The 11,753-nt window shown below is 57.1% G+C and overlaps 1 protein-coding gene across 3 annotated transcripts in view; it reads right to left on the minus strand.

Moving 5' to 3' along the window:
- LOC140394381 (uncharacterized) overlaps positions 1-11,753 on the minus strand; it is a 394,661-nt gene that overhangs the window by 192,100 nt on the left and 190,808 nt on the right. For all 3 annotated transcript variants that reach the window (XM_072481612.1, XM_072481601.1, XM_072481593.1), the window contains 3 exons: positions 10,910-11,109; positions 9,287-9,459; positions 8,329-8,548 (listed from right to left, as the gene is read on the minus strand). In XM_072481612.1, the coding sequence (XP_072337713.1) occupies positions 8,329-8,548; positions 9,287-9,459; positions 10,910-11,109 (593 nt within the window). The remainder of the gene's footprint in view (positions 1-8,328; positions 8,549-9,286; positions 9,460-10,909; positions 11,110-11,753) is intronic.

Raw genomic sequence — 11,753 nt, forward strand, 5'->3', positions numbered from 1 at the left:
TGGGTCCAGCCTGTGTCTACAGCGCTGTGTGTCTGGGTCCAGCCTGTGTCTACAGCGCTGTGTGTCTGGGTCCAGCCTGTGTCTCCAGCGCTGTGTGTCTGGGTCCAGCCTGTGTCTACAGCGCTGTGTGTCTGGGTCCAGCCTGTGTCTACAGCGCTGTGTGTCTGGGTCCAGCCTGAGCCTACGGCGCTGTGTGTCTGGGTCCAGCCTGTGTCTACAGCGTTGTGTCTCTGGGTCCAGCCTGTGTCTACAGTGCTGTGTGTCTGGGTCCAGCCTGAGTCTACAGCACTGTGTGTCTGGGTCCAGCCTGTGCCTACAGTGCTGTGTGTCTGGGTCCAGCCTGTGTCTACAGCGCTGTGTCTCTGGGTCCAGCCTGTGTCTACAGTGCTGTGTGTCTGGGTCCAGCCTGTGTCTACAGCGCTGTGTCTCTGGGTCCAGCCTGTGTCTACGGCGCTGTGTGTCTGGGTCCAGCCTGTGTCTACAGCGTTGTGTCTCTGGGTCCAGCCTGAGTCTACAGTGCTGAGTGTCTGGGTCCAGCCTGAGTCTACAGCACTGTGTGTCTGGGTCCAGCCTGTGTCTACAGCGCTGTGTGTCTGGGTCCAGCCTGTGTCTACAGCGCTGTGTGTCTGGGTCCAGCCTGTGTCTCCAGCGCTGTGTGTCTGGGTCCAGCCTGTGTCTACAGCGCTGTGTGTCTGGGTCCAGCCTGTGTCTACAGCGCTGTGTGTCTGGGTCCAGCCTGAGCCTACGGCGCTGTGTGTCTGGGTCCAGCCTGTGTCTACAGCGTTGTGTCTCTGGGTCCAGCCTGTGTCTACAGTGCTGTGTGTCTGGGTCCAGCCTGAGTCTACAGCACTGTGTGTCTGGTTCCAGCCTGTGTCTACAGTGCTGTGTGTCTGGGTCCAGCCTGTGTCTACAGTGCTGTGTGTCTGGGTCCAGCCTGTGTCGACAGTGCTGTGTATCTGGGTCCAGCCTGTGTGTACAGTGCTGTGTGTCTGGGTCCAGCCTGTGTCTACAGTGCTGTGTGTCTGGGTCCAGCCTGTGTCTACAGTGTTGTGTGTCTGGGTCCAGCCTGTGTCTACAGTGCTGTGTGTGTGGGTCCAGCCTGTGTCTACAGCGCTGTGTGTCTGGGTCCAGCCTGTGTCTACAGTGCTGTGTATCTGGGTCCAGCCTGTGTCTACGGTGCTGTGTGTCTGGGTCCAGCCTGTGTCTACAGTGCTGTGTGTCTGGGTCCAGCCTGTGTCTACAGTGCTGTGTGTCTGGGTCCAGCCTGTGTCTACAGCCCTGTGTGTCTGGGTCCAGCCTGTGTCTACAGTGCTGTGAGTCTGGGTCCAGCCTGTGTCTACAGTGCTGTGTGTCTGGGTCCAGCCTGTGTCTACAGCGCTGTGTGTCTGGGTCCAGCCTGTGTCTACAGCGCTGTGAGTCTGGGTCCAGCCTGTGTCTACAGTGCTGTGTGTCTGGGTCCAGCCTGTGTCTACAGTGCTGTGTGTCTGGGTCCAGCCTGTGTCTACAGTGCTGTGTGTCTGGGTCCAGCCTGTGTCTACAGTGTTGTGTGTCTGGGTCCAGCCTGTGTCTACAGTGCTGTGTGTCTGGGTCCAGCCTGTGTCTACACTGTTGTGTGTCTGGGTCCAGCCTGTGTCTACAGTGCTGTGTGTCTGGGTCCAGCCTGTGTCTACAGCGCTGTGTGTCTGGGTCCAGCCTGTGTCTACAGTGTTGTGTGTCTGGGTCCAGCCTGTGTCTACAGTGCTGTGTGTCTGGGACCAGCCTGTGTCTACAGCGCTGTGTATCTGGGTCCAGCCTGTGTCTACAGCGTTGTGTGTCTGGGTCCAGCCTGTGTCTACAGTGCTGTGTATCTGGGTCCAGCCTGTGTCTACGGTGCTGTGTGTCTGGGTCCAGCCTGTGTCTACAGTGCTGTGTGTCTGGGTCCAGCCTGTGTCTACAGTGCTGTGTGTCTGGGTCCAGCCTGTGTCTACAGTGCTGTGTGTCTGGGACCAGCCTGTGTCCACAGGACTGTGTGTCTGGGACCAGCCTGTGTCTACAGTGTTGTGTGTGTGGGTCCAGCCTGTGTCTACAGTGCTGTGTGTCTGGGACCAGCCTGTGTCTACAGTGCTGTGTGTGTGGGTCCAGCCTGAGTCTACAGTGCTGTGTGTCTGGATCCAGCCTGTGTCTACGGCGCTGTGTGTCTGGGACCAGCCTGTGTCTACAGTGCTGTGTGTGTGGATCCAGCCTGTGTCTACAGTGCTGTGTGTGTGGGTCCAGCCTGTGTCTACAGTGCTGTGTGTCTGGGTCCAGCCTGTGTCTACAGTGCTCTGTGTGTGGGTCCAGCCTGAGTCTACAGTGCTGTGTGTCTGGATCCAGCCTGTATCTACAGCGCTGTGTGTCTGGGACCAGCCTGTGTCTACAGTGCTGTGTGTCTGGATCCAGCCTGTGTCTACAGCGCTGTGTGTCTGGGACCAGCCTGTGTCTACAGTGCTGTGTGTCTGGATCCAGCCTGTGTCTACAGCGCTGTGTGTCTGGGACCAGCCTGTGTCTACAGTGCTGTGTGTGTGGGTCCAGCCTGTGTCTACAGTGCTGTGTGTGTGGGTCCAGCCTGTGTCTACAGTGCTGTGTGTCTGGGTCCAGCCTGTGTCTACAGTGCTGTGTGTCTGGGTCCAGCCTGTGTCTACAGCGCTGTGTCTGGGTCCAGCCTGTGTCTACAGTGTTGTGTGTCTTGGTCCAGCCTGTGTCTACAGCACTGTGTGTCTGGGTCCAGCCTGTGTCTACAGTGCTGTGTGTCTTGGTCCAGCCTGTGTCTACAGCGCTGTGTGTCTGGGTCCAGCCTGTGTCTACAGCGCTGTGTGTCTGGGTCCAGCCTGTGTCTACAGCGCTGTGTGTCTGGGTCCAGCCTGTGTCTACAGTGCTGTGTGTCTGGGTCCAGCCTGTGTCTACAGCGCTGTGTCTCTGGGTCCAGCCTGTGTCTACAGTGCTGTGTGTCTGGGTCCAGCCTGTGTCTACAGCGCTGTGTCTCTGGGTCCAGCCTGTGTCTACGGCGCTGTGTGTCTGGGTCCAGCCTGTGTCTACAGCGTTGTGTCTCTGGGTCCAGCCTGAGTCTACAGTGCTGAGTGTCTGGGTCCAGCCTGAGTCTACAGCACTGTGTGTCTGGGTCCAGCCTGTGTCTACAGCGCTGTGTGTCTGGGTCCAGCCTGTGTCTACAGCGCTGTGTGTCTGGGTCCAGCCTGTGTCTCCAGCGCTGTGTGTCTGGGTCCAGCCTGTGTCTACAGCGCTGTGTGTCTGGGTCCAGCCTGTGTCTACAGCGCTGTGTGTCTGGGTCCAGCCTGAGCCTACGGCGCTGTGTGTCTGGGTCCAGCCTGTGTCTACAGCGTTGTGTCTCTGGGTCCAGCCTGTGTCTACAGTGCTGTGTGTCTGGGTCCAGCCTGAGTCTACAGCACTGTGTGTCTGGTTCCAGCCTGTGTCTACAGTGCTGTGTGTCTGGGTCCAGCCTGTGTCTACAGTGCTGTGTGTCTGGGTCCAGCCTGTGTCGACAGTGCTGTGTATCTGGGTCCAGCCTGTGTGTACAGTGCTGTGTGTCTGGGTCCAGCCTGTGTCTACAGTGCTGTGTGTCTGGGTCCAGCCTGTGTCTACAGTGCTGTGTGTCTGGGTCCAGCCTGTGTCTACAGTGCTGTGTATCTGGGTCCAGCCTGTGTCTACGGTGCTGTGTGTCTGGGTCCAGCCTGTGTCTACAGTGCTGTGTGTCTGGGTCCAGCCTGTGTCTACAGTGCTGTGTGTCTGGGTCCAGCCTGTGTCTACAGCCCTGTGTGTCTGGGTCCAGCCTGTGTCTACAGTGCTGTGAGTCTGGGTCCAGCCTGTGTCTACAGTGCTGTGTGTCTGGTTCCAGCCTGTGTCTACAGTGCTGTGTGTCTGGGTCCAGCCTGTGTCTACAGCGCTGTGTGTCTGGGTCCAGCCTGTGTCTACAGCGCTGTGAGTCTGGGTCCAGCCTGTGTCTACAGTGCTGTGTGTCTGGGTCCAGCCTGTGTCTACAGTGCTGTGTGTCTGGGTCCAGCCTGTGTCTACAGTGCTGTGTGTCTGGGTCCAGCCTGTGTCTACAGTGTTGTGTGTCTGGGTCCAGCCTGTGTCTACAGTGCTGTGTGTCTGGGTCCAGCCTGTGTCTACACTGTTGTGTGTCTGGGTCCAGCCTGTGTCTACAGTGCTGTGTGTCTGGGTCCAGCCTGTGTCTACAGCGCTGTGTGTCTGGGTCCAGCCTGTGTCTACAGTGTTGTGTGTCTGGGTCCAGCCTGTGTCTACAGTGCTGTGTGTCTGGGACCAGCCTGTGTCTACAGCGCTGTGTATCTGGGTCCAGCCTGTGTCTACAGTGCTGTGTGTCTGGGTCCAGCCTGTGTCTACAGTGTTGTGTGTCTGGGTCCAGCCTGTGTCTACAGTGCTGTGTGTCTGGGTCCAGCCTGTGTCTACAGCGCTGTGTGTCTGGGTCCAGCCTGTGTCTACAGCGCTGTGTGTCTGGGTCCAGCATGTGTCTACAGTGCTGTGTGTCTGGGTCCAGCCTGTGTCTACAGTGCTGTGTGTCTGGGTCCAGCCTGTGTATACAGCGCTGTGTGTCTGGGACCAGCCTGTGTCTACAGCGCTGTGTGTCTGGGTCCAGCCTGTGTCTACAGCGCTGTGTGTCTGGGACCAGCCTGTGTCTACAGCGCTGTGTGTCTGGGTCCAGCCTGTGTCTACAGTGCTGTGTGTCTGGATCCAGCCTGTGTGTACCGTGCTGTGTGTCTGGGTCCAGCCTGTGTCTACAGTGCTGTGTGTCTGGGTCCAGCCTGTGTCTACAGCACTGTGTGTCTGGGTCCAGCCTGTGTCTACAGTCTTGTGAGTCTGGGTCCAGCCTGTGTCTACAGTGCTGTGTGTCTGGGTCCAGCCTGTGTCTACAGTGCTGTGTGTCTGGATCCAGCCTGTGTCTACAGTGTTGTGTGTCTGGGTCCAGCCTGTGTCTACAGCGCTGTGTGTCTGGGTCCAGCCCGTGTCTACAGTGCTGTGTGTCTGGGTCCAGCCTGTGTCTACAGTGCTGTGTGTCTGGGTCCAGCCTGTGTCTACAGTGCTGTGTGTCTGGGTCCAGCCTGTGTCTACAGTGCTGTGTGTCTGGGTCCAGCCTGTGTCTACAGTGTTGTGTGTCTGGGTCCAGCCTGTGTCTACAGTGCTGTGTGTCTGGGTCCAGCCTGTGTCTACAGCGCTGTGTGTCTGGGTCCAGCCTGTGTCTACAGCGCTGTGTGTCTGGGTCCAGCCTGTGTCTACAGTGCTGTGTGTCTGGGTCCAGCCTGTGTCTACAGCGCTGTGTGTCTGGGTCCAGCCTGTGTCTACAGCGCTGTGTGTCTGGATCCAACCTGTGTCTACAGCGCTGTGTGTCTGGATCCAGCCTGTGTCTACAGCGCTGTGTGTCTGGGTCCAGCCTGTGTCTACAGCGCTGTGTGTCTGGGTCCAGCCTGTGTCTACAGTGCTGTGTGTCTGGGTACAGCCTGTGCCTACAGTGTTGTGTATCTGGGTCCAGCCTGTGTCTACAGTGTTGTGTGCCTGGGTCCAGCCTGTGTCTACAGTGCTGTGTGTCTGGGTCCAGCCTGTGTCTACAGCGCTGTGTGTCTGGGTCCAGCCTGTGTCTACAGTGCTGTGTGTCTGGGTCCAGCCTGTGTCTACAGTGCTGTGTGTCTGGGTCCAGCCTGTGTCTACAGTGCTGTGTGTCTGGGACCAGCCTGTGCCTACAGTGTTGTGTGTCTGGGTCCAGCCTGTGTCTACAGTGCTGTGTGTCTGGGACCAGCCTGTGTCTACAGTGCTGTGTGTCTGGGTTCAGCCTGTGTCTACAGCGCTGTGTGTCTGGGACCAGCCTGTGTCTACAGTGCTGTGTGTCTGGGTTCAGCCTGTGCCTACAGTGTTGTGTGTCTGGGTCCAGCCTGTGTCTACAGCGCTGTGTGTCTGGGACCAGCCTGTGCCTACAGTGCTGTGTGTCTGGGACCAGCCTGTGTCTACAGCGCTGTGTATCTGGGTCCAGCCTGTGTCTACAGCGCTGTGTCTGGGTCCAGCCTGTGCCTACAGCGCTGTGTGTCTGGGACCAGCCTGTGTCTACAGCGCTGTGTGTCTGGGACCAGCCTGTGTCTACAGTGTTGTGTGTCTGGGTCCAGCCTGTGTCTACAGTGCTGTGTGTCTGGGTCCAGCCTGTGTCTACAGCACTGTGTGTGTGGGTCCAGCCTGTGTCTACAGTGCTGTGTGTCTGGGTCCAGCCTGTGTCTACAGCGCTGTGTGTCTGGGTCCAGCCTGAGTCTACAGTGCTGTGTGTCTGGGTCCAGCCTGTGTCTACAGTGCTGTGTGTCTGGGTCCAGCCTGTGTCTACAGCACTGTGTGTCTGGGTCCAGCCTGTGTCTACAGTGCTGTGTGTCTGGGTCCAGCCTGTGTCTACAGCGCTGTGTGTCTGGGTCCAGCCTGAGTCTACAGTGCTGTGTGTCTGGGTCCAGCCTGTGTCTACAGTGTTGTGGGTCTGGATCCAGCCTGTGTCTACAGTGCTGTTTGTCTGGGTCCAGCCTGTGTCTACAGTGCTGTGTGTCTGGGTCCAGCCTGTGTCTACAGTGTTGTGGGTCTGGATCCAGCCTGTGTCTACAGTGCTGTGGGTCTGGATCCAGCCTGTGTCTACAGTGCTGTGTGTCTGGGTCCAGCCTGTGTCTACAGTGCTGGGTGTCTGGATCCAGCCTGTGTCTACAGTGCTGTGTGTCTGGGTCCAGCCTGTGTCTACAGTGCTGTGTGTCTGGGTCCAGCCTGTGTCTACAGTGTTGTGGGTCTGGATCCAGCCTGTGTCTACAGTGCTGTGTGTCTGGGTCCAGCCTGTGTCTACAGTGCTGGGTGTCTGGGTCCAGCCTGTGTCTACAGCGCTGTTTGTCTGGGTCCAGCCTGTGTCTACAGTGCTGTGTGTCTGGGTCCAGCCTGTGTCTACAGTGCTGTGTGTCTGGATCCAGCCTGTGTCTACAGCGCTGTGTGTCTGGGTCCAGCCTGTGTCTACAGTGCTGTGTGTCTGGGTCCAGCCTGTGTCTACAGTGTTGTGTGTCTGGGTCCAGCCTGTGTCTACAGTGCTGGGTGTCTGGATCCAGCCTGTGTCTACAGTGCTGTGTGTCTGGGTCCAGCCTGTGTCTACAGTGCTGTGTGTCTGGATCCAGCCTGTGTCTACAGTGCTGTGTGTCTGGGTCCAGCCTGTGTCTACAGCGCTGTGTGTCTGGATCCAGCCTGTGTCTACAGTGCTGTGTGTCTGGGTCCAGCCTGTGTCTACAGTGTTGTGGGTCTGGATCCAGCCTGTGTCTACAGTGCTGTGTGTCTGGGTGCAGCCTGTGTCTACAGTGCTGGGTGTCTGGATCCAGCCTGTGTCTACAGTGCTGTGTGTCTGGGTCCAGCCTGTGTCTACAGTGCTGTGTGTCTGGGTCCAGCCTGTGTCTACAGCGCTGTGTGTCTGGGTCCAGCCTGTGTCTACAGTGCTGTGTGTCTGGGTCCAGCCTGTGTCTACAGTGCTGTGTGTCTGGATCCAGCCTGTGTCTACAGCGCTGTGTGTCTGGGTCCAGCCTGTGTCTACAGTGCTGTGTGTCTGGGTCCAGCCTGTGTCTACAGTGTTGTGTGTCTGGGTCCAGCCTGTGTCTACAGTGCTGTGTGTCTGGGTCCAGCCTGTGTCTACAGTGTTGTCTGTCTGTGACCAGCCTGTGTCTACAGTGTTGTGTGTCTGGGTCCAGCCTGTGTCTACAGTGCTGTGTCTGGATCCAGCCTGTGTCTACAGTGTTGTCTGTCTGTGACCAGCCTGTGTCTACAGTGTTGTGTGTCTGGGTCCAGCCTGTGTCTACAGTGCTGTGTCTGGATCCAGCCTGTGTCTACAGTGTTGTCTGTCTGTGACCAGCCTGTGTCTACAGTGTTGTGTGTCTGGGTCCAGCCTGTGTCTACAGTGCTGTGTCTGGATCCAGCCTGTGTCTACAGTGTTGTCTGTCTGTGACCAGCCTGTGTCTACAGTGTTGTGTGTCTGGGTCCAGCCTGTGTCTACAGTGTTGTCTGTCTGTGACCAGCCTGTGTCTACAGTGCTGTGTATCTGGGTCCAGCCTGTGTCTACAGTGTTGTGTGTCTGGGTCCAGCCTGTGTCTACAGTGTTGTCTGTCTGTGACCAGCCTGTGTCTACAGTGCTGTGTATCTGGGTCCAGCCTGTGTCTACAGTGCTGTCTGTCTGGGACCAGCCTGTGTCTACAGCGCTGTGTGTCTGGGTCCAGCCTGTGTCTACAGTGCTGTGTATCTGGCTCCAGCCTGTGTCTACAATGCTGTGTGTGTTTCAGACGTTGTGACTCTCACCGCAGCATGAACATTGCTTCCTGCATCACCGCCTTCATCAGAATCTCGCTTCTCTCTTCGCCCTTCCTCCGTTGTTCGGCCAGTTCCTCCCTCGCTTGCTCTTCTTTAATCTGTTTCATTCTGAAGTACTCCTGTCTCTGTGGTTCATCCATTCCCTTCAGCAGTTCTTCTTCCTCCTGCTGCTGTTTGCGACGCTCTCTCTGTAGTCTCTCTGCCTCCTCTGATGATACAGCAAAGTGAGAGCGACAGGTTATTTACACAGTGTGCACCGTCCAGTCAAACCCCCATTGCTTCCCTCACTGCCATGGCTGCAGCATGTCTGAGCTATATTTATACAAGGCACTGAGTATCCATCCAGAACCACAAGCTGGCCAGCTTCGGCTCTGAATGTGACAGTGAGGGTATCAGAGCACAGTCCGATCCCACACACAATTTCCAGCACTGTCACATCTGTCTTCCAGTCTGCTAGCCCAACCCTGATGGGCCTTTCCATACTTTCCACTGAAGGCACCTGTTGCACTGTCCATCTGAGTAAAGCAGTAGGGTTTAGTGAGGGGAATTTCAGCTTTTCCTATACTCTGGGGGCCTGTGATTACTGTCAGCTCCAATAACTAACTCCATCTTCTCTCTCCTCCTGCTCCTGAAACCCCTCTTGCTCCTCGCTTTCCTCTGCTCCAGATCGCTCTCGCTCTCCCCCTGCTCCAAATCACTCTCTCGTTCCCTTTGCTCCAGACCCCCTTTTGCTCCCTCACTCTCCCCTGCTCCAGATCCCTTTCTCTCTCTCTTGTGGCTCTGCAGGTTAATGGGGAATGATTCCTCTTGTCCAGTGTGGTCAGTGTGTGTCTCAGCGTTGGTTCTTGTACACTACGCGGTGGCTCAATGGCAGCTGAAGGCAGTGTTGGAGCTGTGATCGATGGAGGGTGCCTCTGGCTGATGTCTGCTGCACCCACACACTCACCTGCTCTCTCTGCCAGAACCATCTCCTTTCTCTGCTGCACTTCCTGAACCTTCTTCCGGTATTCCTCCTGGTGCCTGTGTTTCTGTTCCCGTTCCCGCTGCTCCTGATTTTGTCGGCTCTGCTCCACCTCCTGCTGCTGCATTGCCTCGCTCTCAAGCTGTTGTCTTTTATTCCTGTGGATGACAAACGGAGTCCAGACATGTGACCGGTTGTCGGAGTGGGACCGTATGCGTTGTGTCTATGGTGTTGAGGGGGGGAGTTGGTGGGCAGAGGTATGATATGTTGCTGTGCCAGTTTACATGTACCCCCGTATATTTCCCTAGGAATGGAAGAGGCGAAACAGCTAATTGTCCTCTACAGGCAAAAGGAACATGTCCAGGCACCGTGCTCTTAAATTAAATAAAAGTGCGGGGAATAATCGTTCCCTGGTGCATTCTACATGGCAACACATTGACCAATCAGAGTTGACATGCTAACCAATCATGTGGTATAAATTGTTGCTTCCTCTGAAATTTGGCATTTTTGTCCTGATGGGTGCAAGATGAAAAACATCAACAGCATGTTTAATTTTTTCAGCAATAGTGAGATCTTGAATTATAGAGACAGGGGGCGAAATTCTCCGGTATCGGCGCGATGTCCGCCGACCGGGGCCCAAAACGGTGCAAATCAGTTGGGCATCGCGCCGCCCCAAAGGTGCGGAATCCTCCGCATCTTTGGGGGCCGAGCCCCAACCTTAAGGGGCTAGGTCGGCGCCGGACGAATTTTCGCCCCGCCAGCTGGCGGAAAAGGCCTTTGGTGCCCTGCCAGCTGGCGTGGAAATGACATCTCCGGGCGGCGCATGCGCGGGAGCGGGAGTTCACGGCATCCCCGCGCATGCGCATTGGAGGGAGTCTCTTCCGCCTCTGCCATGGTGGAGACCGAGGCGAAGGCGGAAGGAAAAGAGTGCCCCCATGGCACAGGCCCGCCCGTGGGTCGGTGGGCCCCGATCGAGGGCCAGGCCACCATGGGGGCACCCCGCGGGGCCAGATTGCCCCGTGCCCCCCCCCCCCCAGGACCCCGGAGCCCGCCCGCGCCGCCTTGTCCTGCCTGTAAGGTAGGTGGTTTAATCTACGCCGACGGGACAGGCATTCTAGCAGCGGGACTTCGGCCCATTTGGGCCGGAGAATCGCGGGGGGGGGGGGGGGGGGGGGGCGCCAACCGGCGCGGCGCAATTCCCGCCCCCGCCGAATATCCGGTGCCGGAGAATTCGGCAACCGGCGGAGGCGGGATTCACGCCAGCCCCCGGCGATTCTCCGACCCGGCGGGGGTGGTCGGAGAATCTCGCCCAGGGAGAGAGTTAATTTTACAGGCCAGAATTATAGCCAGTACTACAGGAAGTCTCTGCACTGTCGCAGGGATATGCAAGCACTGGAGGAAAGGGGCTCCCAGTTGACCCCGAGGAGAGGGTGAACACTCCAGAGTTGGGTAAGTTCGCCCGCTAGCCCCAGCCACTTGGTGCAATCTGTTACCTCCGGACTCCAGGTCCCCTGCAGGCGCCTCGGACTGAGAATACTGAGCTGCTGTACAAACCTGACAAGCAATGATTTAAACCCTCGCTTATCCACGTCTGTATGCTCCTGCTACCTGGTTGCTTGCTCTTTCTGCCTCCGATCATCATCCAGCTCCTGTTGGATTCGTAGCTCCATCTCCCGCTGTTTCTGCTCGCCGCGATCCTGCTGTACCCCCTGGGACCGTTGCCCATTTGCCAGCCTGCTGCTCCCTGACCTCGTAGGGTAACTTGACCCAGGTCCACGTGTGGCCCCCTGTGGGACCTCATGGTTTTCCTAATTGGACACAAAGGCAGTTAAAGCATGTGACCCCCTCTATAAAAGGCTCCAACTCGATCTTAACACACTTGCTGAGGAGAAATGGCTTTCAGCCCATTTTGGAGACTGAACAAGAAAGCCTGAGGTTGGTCCTTGGGCGTCTGCGACATGTTCCATTGGAGCGGCAGATTCCTCTGGTGGCTCCTCGGACAGCATTTCTTCTTTACCAGGAAGAATATCGGTCCGTACCTCAAGGAGAACTTATATTTGTACAGCACTTTCTTCACAGGAGAATTGCAAAACAAATTTGCTCCACAGGACAGGTTCTGTGAGTTAAGACACAGGCAGCAGAGATTTGGATGACCTCAAGTTTACAGAGGGTAGAATGTGGGAGAGCAGCCAGGAGTCTGTTGGAATGGTCGAGTCTGGACGAGGCTTTCAGCAGCAGAGCAGCTGAAGCAGGGGTGGAATGAGGCAAAGGTGCGGAGGCGGAAATAGGAGGAGTCAATGATGCCGAGACTGTGGGGTTGGGAGATCATTTCCGGGTCAGCCTGAAGAATGGTTCCGGATGGGGTTGGGGAGGGCGTGGTGAGGTTGGAGTGGTGGAGTGGAGGAGGGAGGAAAGTTGGAGTCCAGGGTGGCAGACAGATCAGAAAGCCCGA

The sequence above is a fragment of the Scyliorhinus torazame genome, chromosome 2 (assembly GCF_047496885.1).
Source record: "Scyliorhinus torazame isolate Kashiwa2021f chromosome 2, sScyTor2.1, whole genome shotgun sequence".
In the NCBI taxonomy this organism is placed as follows: Eukaryota; Metazoa; Chordata; class Chondrichthyes; order Carcharhiniformes; family Scyliorhinidae; genus Scyliorhinus; species Scyliorhinus torazame.